At 41.2% G+C, this 26,188-nt stretch overlaps 1 protein-coding gene across 2 annotated transcripts in view; it reads left to right on the plus strand.

The window, feature by feature from the left end:
- The window catches only part of LOC124870184 (nectin-4-like), a 37,568-nt gene extending 12,666 nt beyond the window's left edge, over positions 1–24,902 (plus strand). The window contains exons 4-11 of one of the 2 annotated variants that reach the window (XM_047368708.1): positions 3,608–3,886; positions 12,292–12,409; positions 17,120–17,271; positions 19,317–19,488; positions 19,694–19,769; positions 20,007–20,066; positions 21,994–22,194; positions 23,420–24,902. In XM_047368708.1, the coding sequence (XP_047224664.1) occupies positions 3,608–3,886; positions 12,292–12,409; positions 17,120–17,271; positions 19,317–19,488; positions 19,694–19,769; positions 20,007–20,066; positions 21,994–22,194; positions 23,420–23,716 (1,355 nt within the window). In that variant the 3' untranslated portion in view covers positions 23,717–24,902. The remainder of the gene's footprint in view (positions 1–3,607; positions 3,887–12,291; positions 12,410–17,119; positions 17,272–19,316; positions 19,489–19,693; positions 19,770–20,006; positions 20,067–21,993; positions 22,195–23,419) is intronic. The other variant, XM_047368710.1, reaches the window with a different exon arrangement.
- The last annotated feature ends 1,286 nt before the right edge of the window (positions 24,903–26,188 follow it).

The raw sequence follows: 26,188 nt of genomic DNA on the forward strand, positions 1-26,188 counted from the left end.
GGTCTCATCTGATCAGAGAAACTTCTTCCACATGTTTGCTGTTTCCCCAACATAGCTTGTGGCAAACTGCAAAGAAGACACAACCTTTTTCTTGCCTCTCTTACATAAAGACTAGATTTGTGTAGTACACAACTAATCAATGTCTTGTTAACAGATTCTTCCATTTGTGGACGTTTTCCCTCCTCCTCCAGAGCTACCATAAAGGCTGTTCGCTGCTTTTTTAGCTAATGCTCTTTTTGTCAGACCGGTCAGTTTTGCCCCATGACCATGTGTTTGGATGTTTGCAGCGGTGACATACTCTTTCCTTTTTCTGATAGTAAGTGCTCTGAGAGACGTTCAAAGCTTTGGATATTGTTTTATGACCTAACCCTGCTTCGAACCTCTCCACAACCTGTGTGCTGTGTTTCTTGGTCCTTATGATGCTGATTGTTCACCAATGTTCTCTAATTAAACCCTGGGACCTACACAGAACAACTAGATTTATACTGAGATTACATTGATTTGCTAAATAGGTGATTTCTGCGGGTAATTTAGAGCGCTGGATGTTATTTAGGGGTATCAAAATAAAGGGGAGTAAATACAAGTGCATGTCACACTTTTTCATTTTGTTGCAATGTGACAAAATGAGAAACTCAAGGTGTACGATTACATTTGCTAGGTACTGTAAAACATCCAAGCGGACGACAATCTTGTGTAGCCTACAAACATGGAGGACAGTTTTTAAGACAAAGTGGTCATTCAAGTGTTGTGATCAGTCATTTTCATAAATTTCAACCCTTTATGTGCTTTAATTTGTTTTAAAAGCACATAAAGAATAAAATTCAGTTTTAGCACCCCTTTAGCTAAACAACTTGGAACAAGAAAACATTTAAGGAAAAAAAATAGTCTTGAGCAAACTGGTTTTCTTTGGCAAGACTTAAATATTCTGCACCATTGTTTCCTTTCGAGAAAGTCATTTACGGCAGTATTTTTTTCGGCTGGTGTCACCTTTTTTGTGGGTTTTTTCCACTTGCTGAGTGGATCACGTGAGGTCGTAACTTTCATTTGAATGCTCACAGCATCTGTGGGAATAAAGATTTATGGGCGGACCCTTTTTAAAAGTACATATCAGGGCGATGCTATCACTTCTGATCAGCTCATTCTGCTGCCAATCACCATCAGCAGCGATGCTCCGAGCTTAAAGGCTTGTTTTGGCATGCCTCGGATCAGGAGCAACAACAGAAACGCACACAGATGAGTAACCGACAACCTCCAGCTCCGAATTCGCTGAAAGTTGAAACATTCGGCTATAAAAGGATGATTTGCATAAAAAAAATGTTATAATAGTCTGGAACTGAACCAACCTGCAGAAGCAGGTTTTGATCCTGCACGAGCAGACTGTACCAAATTGCAATCACTTTAATGCTTAAAGCTCTTAAAATCCTGGAAAATTGAGTTGCTTCATAGAGAATTAAAAAATGTCATGAAAATATTTTAATAATGGAAGGCAACCACGTTTAGATTCGTCACCTAAAATGCTGCATTAAAGAGAAAGTGAAAGAAGAAATTACATAGAATAGCAACAACATCGATGTTGAAGGCTTTAATTTATGCTAAAATAGACATCTAATCAGTCAGACCTCTGATCTACATCTGCTGGCTGCAAGTTAATTTTGCAGATCTGAGTGATGTAATTTGTTTGGGGTTTTTAGTTATAAATGAAACCATAACAGCTTTTGTTGCTGTTGCTTTTTTCAAAGAATCCCATCGCCTGTGCAGAGATTTAGCCGACACTGGATGATCATGACTTTCCGGTAAATCACAGTCATTTTAAACCAGTTGGATACGAAATAAAAACAAAAGTGTTTATGTGTAAATATCTGGTCACACCATGGAATCCTGCTCAGACCCCATTCTAATGAACCAAGTCAAGCTTTTAGAAAGAAGTGAGTGAGTTTCTGTTGAAACTGCTGAAATAAAATTATATTTAATCCTAAACCTTGCAGAAACCCTTGTAATTAAATCCTGGTGTTACTTGCTCTGATTACAAGCTGTCTGTTTTACCAAAAAAATGTGCTCACTGTGTGTAAATGTAAGTAAAACCCAAGATGAATCATCATTAAAACCCAGCTAGTTTGAATCCAAGCTAAGCAACATGAAAATAAAAATCTAACCTCTACATTTTCTCTTCTTTAAATATGAGTGAATTATTTTCCTAGCCCTGCGATGGACTGGCGATCTGTCCAGGGTGGACCCTGCCTCTCGTCCATAGACTGCTGGAGATAGGCACCAGCTCCCCGCGACCCATTATGGAATAAGCGGTAGAAAATGACTGACTGAATTATTTTCCCTTCCTTGACTGATTCTGTGTACAGCGGATCTCAAAGATCTACACTCATCTGTTAAAATGGCATCTTAAAAAATGATGTCAGAAACATTTTGTACAATAAAACTGGAAAGCAAACAGATTTGTAGTGTGAACATCCTTAAACTTATACTTTTTTGAAGCAACTTTTTAAAATAACTTCAGCAATCAGCCTGCTTTGGTAAGAGATCTTCATCTTGACTTACAAACATTTCCCTTCTCTACTTTGCTAAAAAGTATTTCAAATCTACCAGACTTAGAGGACATCTCCTGACCACAGCCCTCTTCAGGTGACCCAGTAGATTCACTGTCAGATTTAGTTCTGGACTTGATTCTGGGCCACTCCGTTGTTTAGTTGGACTCACTGTGATGCTGAGATAAATAAAATCTACCTTCAAATTTCTAGCAGACAACTGAAGGTTTTTGTCAAAACCGACTGGTATGTGGGGTTCATTATTGTATTCACTTTGACTAAAATTCTAGTTCTGTTTAAAGAGAGGTAACCCCATAGCATGATTCTGCCACCACCGTAATTCACTGATGTATTGGGGTTCATTTGGTTGATGTGCAGTGTAGGCTTGGGGTCAAATGAACTTTACATTATATGTTGTTGAATAGTGTACAATAGAATAATAGTAGTAATAATTGTTGTAGGTCTTTAAATAAAAACAACTAAAAATAAATTATCATTATTATTATTATTATTTTAATTATTATTATAGGAAAGAAAGAAGAAAAAAATCTAAGAATTAAGTAAATAAGTAGCTAAAACATTAATAAAAATATAAAACCTATAGATGAATATAATATAATATAATATAAAAAAAAATTGTAATGAATTATAATTAAAATAAATTCCTGTTTTAACTGCAGACATTTTGAATTGGTAAAGGTTGACGAGTGCAGGTGTGCTCTAAGAAACTGGTTATTGCTTGTAAAAGCTGAACTTCCTTTAGCTGGACAGGAACCTTTGTGTCTGCTTTGAAAACGTTCCATCAGGCTAAAATTTGAACAGTAACCTCCTTATGTTAGTTGAAAAGCCAAGAATACCATTTGTATGCATCACCTGTGGGCGATGGCTTTGCAGACTTTAATGGTAATCCCTAAAATAAAACGAATTATATTTCTGGTCACAGTGTTGCCGTGCATTATCTCTTCAAGCATAATAAACACAAACATGGATTTTAGAAATACTAAACAATTAATTTAATTTCTAAAGCAAAGGATCACACATTTTCACAAAGATCTCTCTCATCTCCATAGCTTTACCCATCTCCTCCTTGGAACCTGTAAATCTGGTGGAAGGCCAGCCGTACGGCGTGGTCGCCTCCTGCCGTGCTGTGGGTCACCCCATCCCCCGGCTGTCCTGGGACACCGACCTGCCTGGCCACTCCCAGAACCGCACCAACGAAGGTGGTGCCGTGTCCAGCCACTACTCGCTCCATCCGCTGCGCAGCATGAATGGGAAGAAGCTGGACTGCTTGGTGCGGCATCCTGGCTTGCAGGAGCCCCGCAGGATCTCCAACAACCTGGTGGTCCAGTGTGAGTACACAGCAGATGAAAATGGTGGATGATTTAGGACCGATTCAGATTCATATCCTCAACTTTCGGGTAAAAATTTGTACATTTCTGCTTTAAACCTTACATCAGTAGAACATTTTTAAACAACTTGCGTTAGGACTCAGTCACAGCAATATGTAGAGAGCGATGAGTTACTGCAACATAAACATAAAAACACTACTTCTCAAGATGTTTTTATTTTCAGTTTTATTTTGTTTATTTGTCATTTGAATGTTATTTGCACTTCAGACCCATTGTATCAGTGGGTGCAACCATAGACCCATGTGTGTATGGGTTACTATCAGGAGGAAGAGTGGAAAATATTTGGCTTCTCCACACATACCCTGTTAAAGATCTGTGAAGAACCTTAAAATAAATTAATCTTTTATTTCTGTAGCATAATATTACACATAAAATAAAAAATCCCTAGTTCCCCAATTATGGGCACCCATCATACATTAAATAAATTATCCTGAAGCACTTTTTTATTTTTTTGTGTTTTATTTTACTTTTTTAAGTTGATCTGAGTCTTGAGGAACTTTTAATTATTAATTGTTGAACTTCTGTTTCCCAGGGGTTTAAATACAATGCAACACACGGGCATGGGCAGTTCTAGACAGGGGCCAACAGGGGCCAGTGCCCCTGTAAAACTGGTTCTGGCCCCTGTTATAGACCCTGTAGTATGGCCCATTAATCAATTTCTTATGATGATAGGCGCTGGCACAAAAACAGTAACTGATTGGTCCCTTGGACCAATTTAATTTATTCCTGTAAAGTTTTACTTTAACAGTGAATTAAAAATTATGGTGTAACGTGTAAACTTTCAGCTTCAGTATTGAGATAGGATCACAGCTTTCATCTGCTAGATGCATCCTGCATCTCCAGAGCTGCTAGTGGCTCACCTAATATATTAAATGATAAAACATTGACCTGCTTGAACCGTCACCTTAACGTGGTGGAGGGGTTTGAGTGCTCAAATGATCCTAGAGGCTATGTTGTCTGGGGCCTAAATGCCCCTGGTAGGGTCTCCCATGGCAAACAGGTTCTAGGTGATGGGTCAGACAAAGAATGGTTCAAGAACCCCTCATGAAGAACACAATATCGAGGCACGTGACGTCGCCCGGTACGGCGGAGCCGGGGTCCCACCCTGGAGCCAGGCCTGGGGTCGGGACTCGTCGGAGAGCGCCTGGTGGCCGGGTTGCTCCTCGCGGGACCCGGCCGGGCCAAGCCCGAACGAGAGACGCGAGGCCATCCTCCAGTGGGCCCACCACCTACAGGGGGAACCGTGAGGGACCGGTGCAAAGAGGATTGGGTGGCGGACGAAGGTGGAGACCTCAACGGCCCGATCCCCGGATGCTTAGGCTGGCTCTAGGGACGTGGAATGTCACCTCGCTGGGGGGGAAGGAGTCTGAGCTTGTGCGGGAGGTCGAGAGATATCGACTAGAAATAGTCGGGCTCGCCTCCACGCACAGCGTGGGCTCTGGAACCCATCTCCTTGAGAGGGGTTGGACTCTCTTCTACTCTGGAGTGGCCCACGGGGAGAGGCGGCGGGCTGGTGTGGGTTTGCTTGTTGCCCCCCAGCTCAGCCGTCTCGTGTTGGGGTTTACCCCAGTGGATGAGAGGGTTGTATCCCTGCGCCTTCGGGTTGGGGAGAGGTCTCTGACTATCATTTCAGCCTACGGGCCGAGTGGTAGTGCGGAGTACCCTGCCTTCTTGGCGTCCCTGTCGGGGGTGCTGGATAGTGCCCCTCCCGGGGACTCCATTATTCTGCTGGGGGACTTCAACGCCCACGTGGGGAACGACAGTGACACCTGGAGAGGCGTGATCGGGAGGAATGGCCTCCCCGATCTGAATCCGAGTGGTGTTTTGTTATTGGACTTCTGCGCTAGTCACGGATTGTCCATAACGAACACCATGTTCAAACATAAGGGTGTCCATCAGTGCACTTGGCACCAGGACACCCTAGGCAGGAGGTCGATGATCGACTTTGTTGTCGTATCATCAGACCTTCGGCTGCATGTTTTGGACACTCGGGTGAAGAGAGGGGCTTAGCTGTCCACTGATCATCACCTGGTGGTGAGTTGGATCCGCTGGAGGAGGAGAAAGCCGGACAGACTTGGCAGGCCCAAGCGCATAGTGAGGGTCTGCTGGGAACGCCTGGCGGAGCCCTCGGCCAGGGATGTATTCAACTCCCACCTCCGGGAGAGCTTCGACCAGATCCCGGGGGATGTTGGAGACATAGACTCAGAGTGGACCATGTTCTCTGCATCTATTGTCGATGCTGCTGCCCATAGCTGCGGCCGTAAGGTCTGCGGTGCCTGTCGTGGCGGCAATCCCAGAACCCGGTGGTGGACACCGGCAGTAAGGGATGCTGTTAAGCTGAAGAAGGAGTCCTATCGGCTGTGGTTGGCTTGTGGGACTCCTGAGGCGGCTGACGGGTACCGTGAGGCCAAGCGTGCTGCGGCCCGGGCTGTGGCAGAGGCAAAAACTCGGGCCTGGGAAGAGTTCGGTGAGGCCATGGAGAAGGACTACCGGTTGGCCTCGAAGCGATTCTGGCAAACCGTCCGACGCCTCAGGAGGGGGAAGCAGTGCTCTGCCAACACTGTTTATAGTGGGGGCGGGAGACTGCTGACCTCGACTGAGGACATTATCGGGCGGTGGAAGGAGTACTTCGAGGATGTCCTCAATCCTGCCATCACGCATTCCGTGGTGGAAACAGAGGCTGGGGACTTGGGGTTGGACTCTTTCATCACCCAGGCTGAAGTCACCGAGGTGGTTAAAAAGCTCCGTGGTGGCAAGGCTTCGGGGGTGGATGAGATCCGCCCTGAGTACCTCAAGTCTCTGGATGTTGTAGGGCTGTCATGGTTGACACGCCTCTTCAACATTGCGTGGCGGTCGGGGACAGTGCCTCTGGACTGGCAGACTGGGGTGGTGGTCCCCCTTTATAAGAAGGGGGACCGGAGGGTGTGTTCCAACTACAGGGGGATCACACTCCTCAGCCTCCCTGGTAAGGCCTACGCCAGGGTATTGGAGAGGAGAGTCCGACCGATAGTCGAACCTCGGCTTCAGGAGGAACAGTGTGGTTTTCGTCCCAGCCGTGGAACACTGGACCAGCTCTATACCCTCTACAGGGTGCTCGAGGGTTCATGGGAGTTTGCCCAACCGGTTCACATGTGTTTTGTGGACCTGGAGAAGGCATTCAACTGTGTCCCTCGTGATGCCCTGTGGGGGGTGCTCCAGGAGTATGGAATCGGGGGCCCTTTATTAGGGGCCATCCGGTCCCTGTACGAGCGGAGCAGGAGTTTGGTCCGCATTGCCGGCACTAAGTCGGACCTGTTCCCAGTGCATGTTGGACTCCGGCAGGGCTGCCCTTTGTCGCCGGTCCTGTTCATAACTTTTATGGACAGGATTTCTAGACGCAGCCAAGGGCCGGAGGGGGTCTGGTTTGGGGACCAGTGGATTTCGTCTCTTCTTTTTGCGGATGACGTGGTCCTGCTGGCCCCCTCTAGCCAAGACCTACAGCATGCGCTGTGGCGGTTCGCAGCCGAGTGTGAAGCGGCTGGGATGAGGATCAGCTCCTCCAAGTCCGAGGCCATGGTACTCGACCGGAAAAGGGTGGCTTGTCCTCTTCAGGTTGGAGGGGAGTTCCTGCCTCAAGTGGAGGAGTTTAAGTATCTCGGGGTCTTGTTCACGAGTGAGGGAAGAATGGAGCGGGAGATCGACAGACGGATCGGTGCAGCTGCCACAGTAATGGGGGCGCTGTGCCGGTCCATTGTGGTGAAGAGAGAGCTGAGCCGAAAAGCAAAGCTCTCAATTTACTGGTCGGTCTACGTTCCTACCCTCACCTATGGCCATGAACTTTGGGTCATGACCGAAAGAACGGGATCACGGATACAAGCGGCTGAAATGAGCTTCCTCCGTAGGGTGGCCGGGCACTCCCTTAGAGATAGGGTGAGGAGCTCGGCCATCCGGGAGGGGCTCGGAGTAGAGCCGCTGCTCCTCCACATCGAGAGGAGCCAGTTGAGGTGGCTCGGGCATCTATACCGGATGCCTCCTGGACGCCTTCCTCGGGAGGTGTTCCAGGCACGTCCCACCGGGAGGAGGCCCAGGGGACGGCCCAGGACACGCTGGAGGGACTATGTCTCTCGGCTGGCCTGGGAACGCCTTGGGCTCCCCCTGGAGGAACTGGAGGAGGTGTCTGGAGAGAGGGACGTCTGGGCGTCTCTGCTGAGTCTGCTGCCCCCGCGACCCGGTCCTGGATAAGCGGAAGACGACGAACGAACGAACATTGACCTGCTAGTTTTTTTTTGTTTTTTTTGCTTCAGTCTTGTTCTATGCCCCAAAGAAAAAAACACTGGCCCCACAAACATTAACGTAGGAGTTTTGCTGAATAATACTGGGAATTTAAGTGGAAATATTGGCTTTATTCAAATGAGACAAAGATTGAGCTTTTTGCAACAAACACAACACAGGTTGTGTGGTGTAAAGAAAAATGTGAATATAAGGAAAAGTCCAATGTTAATTAATGTGATCCTGTGGGCCCTGGGAACTCTGTTGGAATGTATGGCCCCATCAACCAGGAGATTTTCCATAATAATCTAATGGCCTCGTCCAGGAAACTGTAAATGAGTCAATCACTGGGTCTTTCAGCAGGAAAATGAATGAAAACATATAGCCGAATAATCAACACAGAAATCTGTTAATGTTTATGTTTTCTTTAGAATTTTTAAATGATAAACGCACAGGATTTTACAGTTTTTCCATTTTTAGAAGTAAACATATAAACTATTTATAAAATTAACACACTACTTACAAAAAGTTAGGGATTTTTAGCTTTTGTGTGAAATGCTATTCAGGTAGAATGGACTTGTCACTTATTCAAAACGTGTTGTGCAGGTTTGTATTGACTAGACACACCTTCCCACACTGTAACACCACCACCAAAGGCTCGTCTGGTGACAACAGTGGCTCATTCATTGCCCTCTTCTTGACGTCTCCAACTTCGTTAGTGGCCTTAATTTCTGCTCAACGTGAAACTGCACTGAGGCCCCCTGGTCCCTTGTCCAGAGTAACTGCCCGGCCCATGCGATGATGCCTTAGCCTGGTGGTGTGGTCAGGTCCCTTGCGGGTCGTTTAGCATGTTGACCATGCTGATGTAAACGGTTTCGGATGGTCTGACGTGACACTTGGGTGCCTCTCACCTCACTTAAATGTGCGTGGAGTTGAGTGGCATTTATATCCGGTTCCACATAGCGTTGTTTACAATGACATGGTCATCAGTGTGGGATGTGGCCAAAGGACGTCCACTTCTATGCCTTTCCGTGATTCTTCCAGTCTTTTTGTATCTCTATTGAAACTTGCTGATTACTCTCTGTGACCCTCTAAGCTCAGTGGCCACTTCCGTCTGAGGACATCCTGTTTTATGCCTCGCAGTGGTGAGGTACTGTTGACAGCACAAACTAAACAAATAAACTAAAAGCTTTTATTTAGCTGGGGAATCCTCCATTAGTAGTTGCAGTCATTTGCACACCTGACTTGCTCTGTTTTGTCCCATTTTTCTTGCAAATTGGATGCAGGGTTCTGTACATGAGAAACATTAGGAGTTCGAGTTCTCAATAAGAAACATGTTTAATTTGACCTGTTTTATCTTTTTAAACCAGTTTTTAAATTTCATAGTTAAAATATTTTTATTTCCCCCTATTTATTTGAATTCCCTTCTTTTTATTTATTCATATAAAACTTGAGAGCATGATCCCATTATACTTTGGGAATGCAATAGTATTCAGTTACCATTGGGTGCATCAATATGCAGTTTTACCTGCTGCTGACTCTTAAAATAGAAGCAGCCACACGTATATTGTGTTTGTGATGCTTCTTTGTTGACATTTAGATCGCCTGAGCTCACAGCCGGATCCCTTGAAGGAAGTTTTTAATTACAATAAGCAGCTATGCTCAAGCCTTTCCTGTTGTTTTGTCAAAATATCAACAACAAAGTGAGACGAAACGGGATATTCCACAACATTTTAAAACATTTATTAAATCTCTGACTCTGTTACAGCTTGGAAACCTAGTTACAATATTTTGTAGTTCACCAACTGAATCTTGCTGTTAAATGCTAAGTGATGATCAGGTCTGAAGCATCAACGGTTTTAACCAAGCTTCAGCCTTCACACTGACAAATACTAGGTTAGTTTAGTAGTTTAAAGTACTCATCTGGCTGTAGACCCGACCCAAATGTTTTTCTTTTCCTTTAACGATGCCCTCACAGCCTTGGGGAGGAAAATCAGTATAAAATGATAAATGACAACTGTTCTCTGGGCTCTGAGCCAGCTTTGTTAAGATCTTCCTGTTCGGAATAAGTTCACCCGTGTCCTCGAAATGTATTTATTCAGCTTTACTGTCTTTCCATGGAAGTAAGTGAGCGTGATTGTGGATTAAACATTAGACAGTATCGGCAGATTGGATTATGTCCAGGGTCTCCTACCTTGACTCTCTGTGTTGTCAGGCTAACCTTTTGGCCTCTCTGTGTTTTATAGTTTATTAGTGTTTTACTCTTTGGTGTTTCTATTTAATGTAAGTGACAGCTTTAACGGTGTGGACTTGACTCATAAACTTGACGTCTTTGGAGGTTCCCTCACTAAATAACCAGATATTAGTTTGGACTGGTAAAATGTATAAAAACAGTAGTCCAGTTTTCCAAAATTTGTGTCTGAACAAAGATTTTCCAGGACAGAAAACGAGTATTTCTTAGAGAAAATCTGGTTACTGGCAATATTAGACATGTCACAATATACACACCTCAGATAGGAAATCTGGCCCTCTCTTATTTGCAGTTGTTTTAATTTCAGCTGTATTGGAGTGTTTGTGAGCATGAATGGCCCATTTAGGGTCACACCAAAGCATCTGAATACAATTTAAGTCCAGACTTAGGCTGGGCCCACACATTGGTAGTGTGCTTCGGACCATTGTCCTGCTACATAACCCGTGTGCTCCTAAACTCAAGGTCACAAACTGATGGTCAAACATTCTCCTTCAGGATTTTATGCTAGAGAGCAGAATTTATGGGTCCTTCAGTTACGTTCTGGCCAAGTAGAAGCAAAGAATATCAGACCATCACACTACCACCACTGTGCTCTAGTGTCAATATGTTGTTTTTCTAACATGCTGCTAATGCTATGCAAACAGGAAACATGGCTTCCAAAAATGTCAGCTTTTGTCTCACCATTTCACAGATGTTTTCACAAAAGTCTTGGGGATTATCAAGATGATATCGAGTGAGGGGCGCAGCGCGTGGTGTGGCGGTAGAGCGTGCGATCTATATATGTAGGCTTCAGTTCTTGATGCAGGTGTCCCAGGTTAAAGTCTTGATCCTGGAGACCTGTGGTGCACATTTTTCTCCTCCCTCCACCCCACGTCCTCTCTTCCTACTTTTGAAAAATAACAAAAATAAAGGCCACTAGTGCCATGACAATAAAAACAAATCAAAGATGATTTTGTTCAAAAAGTGAGAAAGGCCTTTGTTTTAGCCAGGACTGGTTTTGGTATTGGACCTCTTCTATGGATGCCATTTGTGTAAATAATAAACACACCAAACCGAGGTAAATGATGCCGGCAGTGCTTCAGATGTTGTTCTGGGTTCTTTTCTGACCTAAATGAGTCATTGATGCCCCCTTGGAGTACTTTTGGTAGACCAGCCACTCCTAAGAAGGTTCACCATTGTTCCATGTTTTCTCCATTTGTTGATAATGGTTCCCAGTGTGGTATGCTGGAGTCCCAAAGCCCTTAAAATGGCTTTGTAACCCATTCCAGGCAGATCAATGTGGATGACTCTTTCTCATCTGTTCTTTGATATCTTTGAGTTGACGCATGAAGTGTCTTTTCTCCAGTTACACCCTATAAAGTAAACCATTCACATGTTTGTAAATTTGTTCAGTTGATTAAATGATCAACCGCAAATGCTTTTTGAAACAGTAAAAAGTTATAGTTGGCAGGGATAAAAATAGTGATTCATACTTTTATCTTGACACAAGACATCTGTTGATTTAAGTTGGACCTTATTTATGCTTTTAAATGATTAAATAATTTTAACCTCTCCAGTCTGTTGATTTTGTTCACTCCTAAAGTTTCACTATGTCAGGGTTTTTTGATCTTGTTTTTTCTGTTTTTAAATAATTCATTACTTTTTTGTTTCCACACCTGTTGTTTTTTTTTACATGCATATGCACTTTTGTTTTAGATGTGCTTAGAAATAAGTTTGACTTCAATCACTTGCTAAAACGTTTCTCTCAGATGTAACTTTTTATTTTTATTGTTTTAGTCTACAACATCCTTTTTGTTGTATCGGGTGGAGCGTGCTACATTTTTGCTTACGTCATTATTTGTTTCAGATCCCCCAGATCCGATCATCTCCAGTCCTACCACTCACTGGTATGTTGGTCTGAAGGAGGCTGAGCTGGTGTGTGAAAGCAGGGGATACCCCAAACCTCAGGACGTCACCTGGACATGGTACTGTCATCATATCCCACAAACCTACACTTTACCTCTGTCAATTACATGTTAATTTAGCTCACTGTGCTGCTAAATTGCTCTTTACATGCTGCTGGAATGTGACTGAAAACACATATAAGCAACTCTTGCATGGATTACGCACTGGCACAAAACAAAGAAGTTGAACTCAAGTACAAAGGGGTCGCCTTTTCCTGTTTCGATTCGCTGTGGAAATCAAAAGCCGTGGTGTCGAGTTGCGAAACGTGAACTGAGACATTCTGGGGAGGGAGACTGTTTCACACGAGGGATGAAACCAGCAACATGAGGAAGAGCAGGAGACGCATGCTAAGCGCTTAATCACAGAGCAATGCTTTAAATATCACTCTAATGTCTGGCAAAAACACAGGGTCTGTGCTTTAATTAGAGGCAACCTACCAGCCATTACACTTCTGCATGTGCACGTAGTTGTCGAATGCTGTGTGGAAAATCTTTAAACAGGAGACAATCTTTAGATATAACAAAAAAGTAACATAAGAAATCGTATACCCACAACTTGCCCATTTGTTTTCTAACAGTAATCAGATATAAAAATATGACCAATCTTCTTATATAACCAGTGCAGGAAAAGGTCTGCCAAACTCCACCTTTAAGATCTAATCGGATCTGTTTCCAGGAGAAACAATAAGCCACTGTTTATGAGGAAGTTGGCCTAAAACCAACCAATAATGTTAAAAAATTTTAATGTAGCATTGCAGACTTAGATAAGACCTGCACATCCTTCTCTGTATTTACAATTAAAATATTTATCTGAAAAAGCTGTAGTCTGGCATCGGATTAGGTTCCAGACATAAAGCTTACAGTTTATTATTTTTAAACCTATTACTGATGGAAAGAATGCAGAGCTTATCAGCTTTTCAGAATGATCTTACCTTGGATTTAAGTAAATTTTTTATTCATTATTCACTTTTCCACAGTCATTTTTATCTAATCACAATTCTTTACGTTTTACTTCATTTCAGGCCAGATTTTACAAGCATGACACACCCTACCTTTGGAAAAATATATCTCTCTTCAGAAATTAGAGTAAGGATGTCCTGGTTCACAGAGATTCTTGTCTAACCTTATCTGTCAACCTCTCCATCACCACAGCAAACAAGAAGGGGCTCAGAGCCACTTTCACCTTGAATTCCTCTGTCACACCTCACCACTGTCTTATAGCTCTCATACATGTCCTGCACCACTCTAACATACTTCTCTGGTACTCCAGACTTCCTCATACACAGCCCCTCTCTCAGCACCCTGTAGGTTTCTCTAGATTTACAAAAACACAATGCAGCTCCCTCTGACCTCTGCACTTCTCTGTTATCGTTCTCAAAGAAAATACTGCATCTGTGGTTATTTTTTTTGGCATAAAATCATACTGCTGCTCACTGATTTATCACTCCTGACCTCAACCTGGCTTCTATTACTCTTTCCCATAACTTCATCGTATGACTGATCAACTTTATTCCTCTGTTGTTGCCACAACTCTGCACATCTCCCTTGTTCTTAAAAAGTGGTACCAGCACACTTCTCCATTCCTCAGACATATTCTCACTCTCCAAGATCTCATTGAAAAGCCTAGCCAAAACGTCTCTTGCTGTCTCTCCTGGACACTTCAATACCACCACAAGTATATCATCAGGACCTTTCCAATCTTCATCCTTTTCATGGCTTCTTTACTTCATCCTTACGTATCTTTTCTACTTCCAAAATGGTTGCTTCTTCAGTTTTTTATTCTCTCCCAGTTTCCTCATTCATCTAACTCTTGCTGTCACACTTGTTGCACCAGTCAGTACATTTCCATCTCGGCCCTTAATCACCCTAACCATCTGAACATCCTTCCCATCTCTGTCTCTCTGCATCACCAGCCTGTATAAATCCTTCTCTCCCTCCTTCCCCTTTGTTTGGCTACCTTTACCTTCTCGTTTACGCTGAGTCTTCCAGTCCTTCCAGTGTCCCACTTGTTTTTAGCCGATCTCTTTCTCCATACACTATTTTGTGTTTCCTCGTTCCACCACCAAGTTTCCTTATCAACTTTCCTTCCAGAAAACATACAAAGACCTAAAACGCACAAAACTTGAAAATGTCCTTCTAAAGATCAATTTAACTCAACACATGCAGTGTTTGTGTCTTGCTCCTACTGATGAGGTTAGCTGAAGTGCTAAGCTAATGCTAGCACGTTCTCCCCTCTGTTCTCAGTGCATTTTCAGATAATTGTGTACAAACAAATCTTACAGAAAAAGTTGTTCTCCTGCTTCGTATACTTAGCCCTTTTCTTTTGAACGTCAAACGTAAAATAAGTGACACATCACAGACAAGGAGCTGTGGTAGTCAATCCCTTTTACTCTGAACTTGTATGTTACAGTTTTGTAAGTCGTGCGCACAGAAATAGGTAATATTTCCTTGGGTTTTTGTTTCTCCTAAGAATTCCAATGTTCCAGTTTGCCTTTTGTAGAACTTCATTCCCACATAATGATGGACTGCAGAGATGAGTATTTATGATGTTCAGAGTCTGGTTTATTCCACTCATGTAGCTGAGAATTTATGCAAAATAGAAAAACCTTTGGGCCATCCTGCTGGCTTTCATTGACACCATCATTTAGATTCCTTGTGTCATTCCCTCCAAACAGACATTCAGGCTTTTCCTGAAGCTTTCTGAAGACATGGCTTTTGTCTGGTAGCTGGAGTCCTACTTTTATGACTTTCTCTGTGTAAGATTGCAGCTGTTTTACTGAGGCCCTTTGTTCAGCAGATGTAGGAAGTCTGTTCATGTTGCTAATCTTCCATTTCGGAATGAGGAAAGTGTCTGCTTTGTGACCTTTTATCTTGTTTTATCACTTTATCATAACCCTCTGGGTTCATGGAAAGTTTAGGATTTGTGTTTTTGTTCTTGTGACATATAATCAGATGAAATCTAAGAGATTATAAAGTCAGGTATGTTCAATCTTACATGTATTTAGTTATTTCAGTTGGAGATAAATAAGCCCCAGCAATGTTATTGAGGGGTCATTTTGGTTGGGCAGGGGGGGCAAGAAAGAGAGCTCAGCTTAGAGTCATAATTACCCCTAACTTTAGGACCACATGCAGGTCAACATCGCCTATTGTGTTCTGTAAGCTAAACCTGTAGAGTCAAATGTTTCAGTGCTGTCACTATAATGGCTATTCTGAACAAAATAGCTTTGTGATTTTTATGTCAGCTTCATTCCAAGAATTTCTGTTAAAAACCCAGAATTGACCAACAGCACAGGACTGGAAGGTTACTTTAGTCAGGTCTGGACATCCCTAAATTAACCATAACCGTATGTTATTTTAACGTAATTATATCACCATCCTATTCAAACATGCACACTACAGCTTCTAACTGTTATTAACTTTAAGTTCAAAGTACTGCAAAGTGGGTCAAATTAGTTTTAAACTTGGTAGCCTGGCTTTGCAAGTGTGCAGTGTAACAACTCCTTTCTTCTTTTGCTTTGTGTTGTTGAACATTTTTGCCCTTTTAAAAAGAAAACATCTGTAATACGGATTCCAAAACTTTGATTGCAGTATTATTTGTTGCCATGAAAATTGTAATAGAAAATAGATCATCACATGCAAGTATAGAACACGCAAACTCCAAAAAACCAGAGGCTCCAGTCATGTTTTAATCTAGCATCTTCTTGCTGCAAGGCAGCTGTATTAAAAACTGTAATTCAATTCAATTCAAAAATACTTTATTAATCCCAAAGGGAAATTAAATGCTCATTATGAGGTAAGGCTGTAAGGCAAAACAAAGTTGCATAATGGGTTTTAGGAGCATGAAATGATTTGTAACCCAGAAACTGTAATAGCTTCACAGTTTTTGACCCTTATTAAGAGGCTGCTGCTGTGAATGTCACATGTCCTGTAATACTTCGTCAACCCTTTGGTTTCACTTGCACTTGCAGCGCACAATACTAAACTCGTACTCTGATAGTACTGATGTGGTGATAATTCACTCTCTAAGATAAAATAAGTAAAGTATTTGAGTACAAATCCGAGATTAGGATCTTTTTAGCTGATGAGGGTAGATTATTCGCCTGTGTGGTAACTTTCTGTGTCCTCTTCACTGGCTCAGATAAATCTGCGTGACTTTATTGTAAAAAGGTGATCAGAGAAGCTAGGTGGGGCTATGAGGAACAAAACATGAGCCCGCTCCTGTTTTGAGGGGGGTAAAGTGCTTAAATAGCCGCTGCACCACAGAGGAACAACTCAGCAACCTGAACCGTCTCAGTGGACCTGATCAGAAACTGGCACTCCATTATGTGGCCTGTGATGCGTCTTTAACTGCACAATATCTGCTCTGCTTGCAGCCACCAAAACTGGTGTTTATTCAGTCTGTTTGGATGACTGGGCAGCAGGTTTTGGTTCAGGTGCAAGTAAATTAATAGTTTCACTCTATAACCCTCTGTAACTCCACAGTAATCCTTTGTGGTGTTTATTTGAAATGATATCTTCTGTGATGTAAACCAACTGTTGTTGCATTTTAAACTGTTGCTTAACAAAGCCCTAAAACTGAATGCTTGTCTTCTGCGTTGTTTTTCTTTTTCCATTTGCCAAATTGAGTCACACCTTCTTTTGTTTCAAGTCGTGACTCATGCATTCTCTATAGTTCACCTCTCGCTGACATCTATGCGAATCAACGTGACATTTTCTTATTATTATCCTCAGGAGGGGAGGAGTTCTGCCGGAAGGGGTGTCCGTGGCTGGAGAGAAACTGTTTTTCAGACGGGCCCTCCAGGTGAATGACAGTGGGACCTATGAGTGTATGGTCAGGAACGCTGTGGGGTCTGGAAAAACAGAGTATGCATTGACAATATCAGGTAAGATTTGGGAATCTCTCTGCCTTGTTAAAGTGTAAAATAAAAACGCCATAAAATTAGGTACTTTCAACCTGCTGTAGACCTCTGTGTGTTGCTGCCCCCTTGTGGTGAAGTCTGTAAAGCTTTAGTTGCATACAATAGGTAAAAAAAAACAAAGCTTGTCCCAAGAAAGATGTAAAGGTGTTGTTAAATGTGTTTTTCACTTTTATGGATACAGATTAATTTCATTTAAACACCTTGCTTCATTTTTAAGAGAGTCCTATTTAAGGCAAATATACAAGGTTGCCATATATTAAAACACACAGTAGCCAATAGAAAGCAATGAATTAACCCAAAATATAAAATAAGGTGGATTTCAAATTATTTTTTGCAAATTAAAATAAAAAAGTGACATGCATTTGTATTTGACCAACTGCCTTTATAAATCTTCAAATCAAAAAACAGAGCCCACCTATGTGTACTCTAATTCCAGAATAAATCCAAATGTTCTATGAAGGGTTTTAAAGGTTACAAAGTTATATTTAGGTTATATATAGTTTATTAAGCAGTATCCCAAAACTTGAACATTTCAAGGAGCACTGTGCAATCCATCATCTGAAAAATGATGGAAAGCAGGCAGCATCATGGTACAGGAAGGATGACTGAAGCTAAATACAAAACAACCCTGGTAGAAAACATGTTTGAGGCAAAAAGACTTGACACTGGTGAGGAGGTACACCTTCCAGTACAACAAAGACCCTAAACTCGGAGCTGCAATGAGATGTTTAGAGCAAAGCATTTTGTTACAATGGCCCATTCAAAGTCTAGAAATAAAAGCAAATGAGAATTTGTTCAGACTAAGTCACCTCCAGCTAATTGAAATTAAATGTGGTTCTAGAAAGCATTGTCTCAAGGAGCCTGAATAGAAATGTATGCCACACTTTTCCGATTTTCCTTAGGAATATGTTTTTCATGTACTCTACCACTGTCAGTGTGTTAATGTGTGTAGGAATGGGTGGATGACTGATTGTAGTTTAAAGCACGTTGGGGTCTCTGGGGACTTGATAAAGTGCTATCCAAGTGCAGGCCATTTACCATTTTAATTCCATGTATCGTTTTCCCCTCTCTGGACGATTATGCACTACCATGTGTTTGTCTATCACAGGGTGATAAGTCCACTCCTTAAAAGCTACTAGATAGCTACCTTTGGGTGCATCCCTGCTCCAGCACACCCAAGTCAAATGAATTGCTTGTTACCAGGCCTCTGCAGAGCTGAATGACTGAATGTGGATGAGGGAGTTCTCCCTTTTGAATCAGCTGTTTTGGAGAGGGGATTCATCTAATAGTTGCCCGATAGTAACTCTTGAGGACTGGACTTGGGCACCCCTGGTCTATTACCTACAATCCCAATAAAATACATTTTATTTTGTGGCTTTAATATTACAAAGTTAAAAAGATTAACATGTATTAATTCTGTTGGCACTGTGGCTATATTTTTTCAGCATTTAGTACCAGTTTAAAGTGGAATAAATGCAACCGAGTTATGTCAGATGCAACCTGGAGAAAATCAAACAAGTGGGAAACAGGGTTTACGTAATAATTAACAACATGTCATCAGCATAGAGATTGTGAGACGATCAGTAATGGTCAAATTGATGATGTAAATTGTAAAAATAGTTTTTCTCGACACAGAGCCTTGGGGCCCTACCCTTGGTGACATTCAGGTAATGAGGACAAAGAGCGCCGAGTTGAACACAGGGCTTAGTTCAGTGGAAGCAGTTACAGTACTGTCATTTCCTTACACCAGACTGATGAGGAGAATATTATTCAAGTATTTAGATATTCACAAGCTTTTCAAGCTCTTAACTAGGATGTAGAGTTTAGAAATAGGGAAGTAGTTATCAACAGTTTTATTAAGGAGAGTGCAAAGGCTTTTTAACTAAAAATCAGAAATTATTTTAGTTTGTGTAGGAGGATTAAAAATATGTGACACTCGTTCGTCTATAATATCTGCTGAGTTTTTGAGGGAGACATTAATCAGAAGCCTTTTTTACTTCATCTGCCAGAGAAATATCCAAAAAACCAAGAATCGCCTGCGCTAGGTGACAACCTGCTGCTGATCATTATCGGTGCTACAGCCGGAGCTGTGGTTCTGTTGCTGATCATCGTGTTCCTGATCGTCAGACGCCGTCATCAAAGCAAAACCAAAAAGCTGAAGATGGAGCTCCAGGAAACAAAGTGAGCTTGATCAGGTTTTCTTTGGCAGAGTGAGAAACTAATAGATGCTTTCACTTAAAGCCTCAGCTGTAATGACAATTGTCTGTTAAATGTTTGGTTTTGAGCGCCTAACCTGTTCTATAGGACTGCATTCTCAGACACACTTTTTGTTCCATAAATACTCCAAATATGCTGCTTATGTTTTTTTTTTTTTTTTTGGTGCTAGGGATGAAATGAACTCGCTCTCAAGACAAGCCTCCTTCAGGAGACTAAACTCTTCCAGCTCAGTTTCCCGAATGCAGGTATAAACACAATACCTTTGTCTCTGAGATCAGTTACCTAGGAGCTGGAGAAAAAGATCAGGTTGGCACAGAGATCCTGTTTGGGTGGAGCCGGCAATAAGTCGGCAGCAGCTGCGTCTGCTGTGGAGGCCGACAATTATAGACTGCTGCAGCTTCAAACAAATGGGACACAGATATGATGGAGCTCTACTACACATGAAAATCTGAATTTTCTCACATTTTCTGCATATTTTACAGCCTGATGATTACGCCATGCTCAGAGTAGACAGCCGCACTAAATACAGCCAAATGTCTCTGGTGAGTTTGGAAAAATCTTAAATGGATTAAAGAAAATTCAATTGTACCTGTGCTCTACTGGTTAGTATGATTCAAAAAAGACATTATATATGAGTTTCCAATGGACTAGTTAAATTTTAAAGCATACAGTGCATAAATATGAACAGAATGGAATAATTAGCAAATCACTAAAATATCACAGAAAATGCAAAAAAAAAAAAACACATACAGATGGCAATATCAAGTAGAGAGTGATCTTCCAAAAGAAGAGAAAATATTTGGAAAACTGCACAGTTTAAGATGGAGAACGTAATACATAATTAGTTTACTTCCTCAGAAAAAGATTAAAGGATTAAATGAAATAAACCAAACTGATCACTGAATGACATAATGGCCTTCAAGACAAAAGTAGTGATAGCAAAGTCTAAAGCTTGAATAGGGTTCATAAGATGAAGATTTAAATAGTAATTTGTCCAATGATATAGAGAAATGTTGTCAGACCAGGTAACTTAGAGACCCAGCAAACGGGCACCCTACCCAGGGGTTTAAAAGCACTCTCTGGCGAGCCCACTCTGTCTGTAGTTTGCCAGAATGGTGAGCAGCTGGTTGTTGCAAAATTGTAATTAAAAATAGAGGAAATTCAGGCAGCATTCAGATATACGTAATTTTGTCTCTCGTACCTTACAAATATTTGACCAGAATACTTTTTATATTAGTGTCCAGTGCAGTGGTTGTTTATACATGGTGAACGGAGATAGCTGGAAGTCTCGCTTTTCTCCTCATCAACTTTGAGAGTTTAACTGAGGTGACTCAGTAGGAAGAGTAGTTGTCTTGCAATCAGAAGGTTGTGGGTTCGATTCCAGCTTTCTCCTGCCATATGTCGATGTGCCCCTGGGCAAGGCACTTAACCTCAAGTTGCCTACCGATCTGCGTATCGGTGTATGAATGTGTGAGCGTTAGTGAGTGCGATTGGGTGAATGTGGCTCTAGTGTAAAGCGCTTTGAGCGGTCTGTATGACTGGAAAAGCGCTATATAAGTTCAGTCCATTTACCATTCAACTGTACTGCAGTAAACCAGTTGTTTTGCCATAGAAAGTGACCTAAAGCAAATGCTATAGCTAATAATTCTGGGTAAATATACAGCCAAACATTTTGGCGTGAGCAGTTTTTGATTTATTTATTGAGATATGTGGACAGAAGACACACAAATAAAAAAACATGCCAGTACAGTACATTTACTTTACCTGAGAAACTGGCTGTTGAGCTAGCTGCTGTCACCATAGCATAAACACTGTTGTGTTCTTGTCTCTCTCAGCCAGTGGTTCCTACCTTGAACAAAAATGTCCTGTTTAATAATCCTGGGCAAAAAATGTTTCAAATCTAGAGACCATTACTGGTGGGTGAAGAGAAATCTATCTTCTTCCCATATTTTCTTTCAAGATCGAATATCTTTAGAGAACGTATGAGCATCCACTCCCATCCTTTTCTCTGTTGCCAGTAAGCGGCCACATATCCGTTCAGCATATTTCTGTTTAAACTGTTTTTTTAGTCCAGAAAACACTCAGTTTTCCTTTGGCATTGGCATCTGCGCTCTATTGTTATGTAACTGATCAGAGCCGACCAAAGCAGAATTTATTTCTAAGGTAGTTGCTTAAATTAAACAATGTAGAGTATTGTTAGTGAACATTAGTGAACAAAGTGCATCATGGAAAATACAGCAAACCGATTAGGGACACAACAGCAGAAAGGTTTAAAGCTGGGTTGGGTTATAAAATACCTCAAGCTTTGAACATTACCCTTTTTTGTGTTGATTACACAAAATTTTAATAAAACACATTAAAGTTTGTGGTTTTAACATGACTAAATGTTCTCAAGCTCAAGACGTTCTGTTATGAATACTTCTGCAAGTTGCTGCGTCTGTGTTATAACTTCTACCTCCCTGTTTGCAGGAGCCCCCCAATTACAGGGGCAGCCAGTCCACTATAGGCGGGAGGTGGGGGCCATCAGAAGAGGTGATGCGGGATGAACACGGGCGTCCCATCGTCTGGAGTGATGACAGAGAGAGCCTGAGAGCCGCTGAGATTAACAGAGAGGAGGAGGAGTGCAGAAAAATGGTGGAGACGTACGTGAGGAGAAGCAACATGTCGCTGGTATGTGTCAACGCCTGAGATTGTGAAATTGTGGAATGAATTGAATGACAAGTTTAAGGTATGTCCTTTCTCGGTGAACTTTAAAAGTGCTTTAAAATGTAAACTGATAAAATCATACGCTTTTATGTAGATTTATATTGTGAAGACATCCTGGTAGGTTGTAAGGTAAAAGAAAAAATAGGGTAGGCAAGAATAAGCTTTGCTTCAGCCTATTTCGTTTTTGGTAAACTGTGGGTTTGTTTATTGTTATATATTTTTTTCTCCTTTGTTTGGTGTGGACAATTTACCAAAATAAAGTAAAGTAAAGATTAGAGATGGAGCAGAATGACCGAAACAGAAGCAAACGAGGATCATTTGTGTCTCAACAGATTTCTTCTGCTTTGCTTTTTTTGTTGAACTTAAATGTTTCAAACAAGTTTTAAAATCTGAAAAAAACCTGAGAAAATACAAAATGCAGTTTAAAGTATTATTCACATTTTATTATGGGAAAATAGATATTTAATCTAACCTGACTCTGTGTGAAAAGTAATTACTCCCTAAACCTAATAACTGGTTGTGCCAACCTTAGCAGCAACAGCTGCCATTAAGCATTGGCAAAAACTAGCAGGCAGTCATTTCATTGCTGTGGAGGAGTTTTGATCCACTCCTTTTTTCCAGGAGTATTTTAATTGAGCCACTGGGAGGTTTCAACTCGTTTTAAGCTCATTTCAATCAGAGTTAGGTCCAAACTTCTTTTTTGAAATTGTGAAATTGTTTGTTATTGTGCTTTGAATTGCTGCCCTGCTGCATAACTCAGGTACGCTTTAGCTTAAGGTCACAGACTGATGTCCAGACGTTGTCCTTCAGGTTTTCTGCTACGGAGCAGAATTCCTGATGCCCTCAATTACAAAAGGTTGTCCAGATCCTGTAGAAGGAGTCCCAAAGCCTTAGAAATAACGTTTTATTAGTTTACAGACTGATAAATATCTGTGACTTTTTCTCATCTGGTGTTGCATTTTTCAGATTGGGGCATGACGTGTTGCTCTTTCAGATCTTTTAAGTGATTTGATTGTACAGGTCAGCCAGTAATCAGGCCTCGGTGAAACTGAATTAAAAAAAGTGCTAAATCACATTTAATTAATTAACAATGAGAACAAATAAAAGCAGATGAAATAATAAAAGTACTGGAGCAAATACCTTTTCATGGCACTGTAGATATAAATCTTTTTTGCGCCTTTTCTCTCAGGATTCAGGCCTTCCTTTATCACTGGTTCCCCCGAAAGCCCAGCAGGACGATAGCAACAGGCATAAAGAGCCTGACCTGGGCCACCTGCAGGAAGACAACTCTCCCCCAGGTGATGACTCGATTGGTGAATCATCTACAATGGACGGGCAAGTTGATGACGATGAAGACAGTTCCCAACAGCTTTCGAAGACTCTCCGCAAAATGTTTTATGCCAGAAATGGGATCCTCAGACCCATTGAGAATCCCAATGCCATTCTGCTGCACAACCACAAATATCACAAACCACAAATGATCTAAACCTCAGACTTTTTCATTATTTGGAAATGAGGAAAGACTTTTATTTTGAAAATACTATTTAACTTGTATAGAACAAAACACCAAAAAAGGACAACTTTATCTGTGTTTGTTTGTTTTTTTTTAACTCCTAAGCTTCTATTCTTACTCTATATACCAGGAACCTTTTAAATATTTGGGCGTATTTTTATGCTGTTGTCTGTTTGCTAAAATATGGCTCCCTGTCCAGGGTACCATTCTGTCATGGGGCAGCACCAACACTCCAAACAGAGAAGAAGAGAGAAAATAAATTGTTCTGTCAGTTGCACCTCAACAAGTTTTCTATAAATACAAAAACTGAGCATTGCTTGGAATGATGTACCCGTTAATTGATTGGAAAACGGTTGGATGGTTCCAACCAGCTGGTCACTGGTCAGAGCCAATCAAGCCAAAAATCGATAAGCACTTAGAATAAACACTAATTGTAAGTTTTTATATTATTTTTTTGCTCAAGTTTGTGTATCAAAATCAAGATGTGATCAAATTGTATAAATGTCATTAATGCTATAACTGTAATAGTCATAGCATTTTATAATTTTAGCAGCAGTAGGAATATTTGTTGCTTTTCTGTTTTAAACTAAAGGAATAAGATAATTTTCGTGTAAATACTGAGATATAAGAATCTCACACTTGCCCTAGCATATCCAGACGTTTACTATATTTACACCTAACATAAACTATAGCTTTTATTGTATATATTTCGCCAAATTGTTTGTACATTATTTTTTTTTATGGGTCAAACCGATTTTTGCAGCTCTAGACAAATGTTACTCATTGAAATGAGTAAAATCAGATTTTTGTACCGGATGCATTTTCCCCTGCAGAATAAAAGCAGTGTTACTCACTTTAACATCAGTGGTCATAATGCAATGGCTCATAGGTGTGTTATATGTGAAACATCAACAGCTACCTGGAACCAAAGGGTAAAAGGAGGAACTGATGAAAATGCACAACTGGAGGAAAATATTTCGCCTGTGGATTGTTTTAGGACAAAGTTGGACAACATGGCCGACTGTAAATCATTTCCGATGAGCAGCTGGACATTTTATGTTCAATGAAGAAGCTCTGATGAATACACTGAAAATTGTATATGTGTCTTAATGTGAAACTGAGGAAAATGTAAATGATTAAAGTTTTGTTCTTAAAATTACAGCAAATGGGATTTTTAGAAACGGTCACTGGGAGGCTGTTGAGATTAATGGTGCTTCTGCTACTGACTGGGAAATGAAACTGTGGTTAAAATGAGACGATGAGAAATATGTAGGTACATTCAGGGTACTTGAGTTGTCGGAACAAAAGTTATTGTTTCACCCAAGATGAAACAGGATCATTAATGTATGAATGTGTGTGTTTGTAAGTACGATTGGATGAATGTGGCTCTAGTGTAAAGCACTTTGAGTGGTCGTTATGACTAGAAAAGCGCTGTATAAGTTGAGTCCATTTACCATTTCACCTCAGGTCTATGCTACAGGTAAGAATCTTACCTCAAGGCTTTTTCCTCTCATGAAATGGTTTAAAATGTCCCAATTCAAAGAACACATTGTGCAAATCTGTACAAATTACGGGTGGAACATTTCTATTTTTAATGAAGATTTCTGGTGTCTTTCAAGATGACAAAGTCACCAGATCCTAAACTACTTTTTGGAAGAATCGTGTTCCACTTCTCCATAGATGCAGCGTGTCCTCTCAAATATTCCTAATTTTTCAACCATTTGAACATAATTTTCCATGTAATAGAGCAGTTGAGCACACTTTATAGCAACCCTTTTAAGGCATGAATAACTGTTTCCAGATTATAAAATCACACAGAATGCCTGGAAAAGTATCCATCTGGCCTTTATGGAAAAGTGACAAGAAAAAGCCAGAACTAGTGGTTTGCAGTTTGCCACAAGCCCAGTAGAGGGCGCAGTAAACTTGTGGAAGAATTTCCTAATAAAACAGGATGATTGAATTTTGTTTGCACAACTAAAATGGACAAAAATTTTGTTGTCATGAATTACTAACTAAAGGCTTCCTAGAAACTATGAGCAATTTAAAAAAGTATAAATTGGAAAAATATTTTATACTGCTGCAGTTTGTAGCACTGTTATCTTGCAGCAACAAGGTCCTGGGTTCAAATCCCTGGCGGAGTTTGCATGTTCTCCCTGCGTATGTATACGTTTTCTCCAGGTACTCCGGGATCCTCCCACAGTCCAAAAACATGACTGAGGTTATTTGGCTTCCCTGAACTGCTCTTAGGTGTGAGTGTATGTGCATAATTGTTTGTTCTGTGTGTCTCTGTGTTGCCCCGCGATGGACTGGCAGGGAATAAGCAGGTATAGACGATGGATAGATGGATGGAATTATTTCATAAGGTGATTTTTTTTTTTGCCCTCTTGATAAATAAGCTATAATTAAATGTTGAGTTCTTCTAAATGTCTTACTGAGAAATGATGC

This window comes from Girardinichthys multiradiatus, chromosome 6 (genome assembly GCF_021462225.1).
Source record: "Girardinichthys multiradiatus isolate DD_20200921_A chromosome 6, DD_fGirMul_XY1, whole genome shotgun sequence".
NCBI classification, from domain to species: domain Eukaryota; kingdom Metazoa; phylum Chordata; class Actinopteri; order Cyprinodontiformes; family Goodeidae; genus Girardinichthys; species Girardinichthys multiradiatus.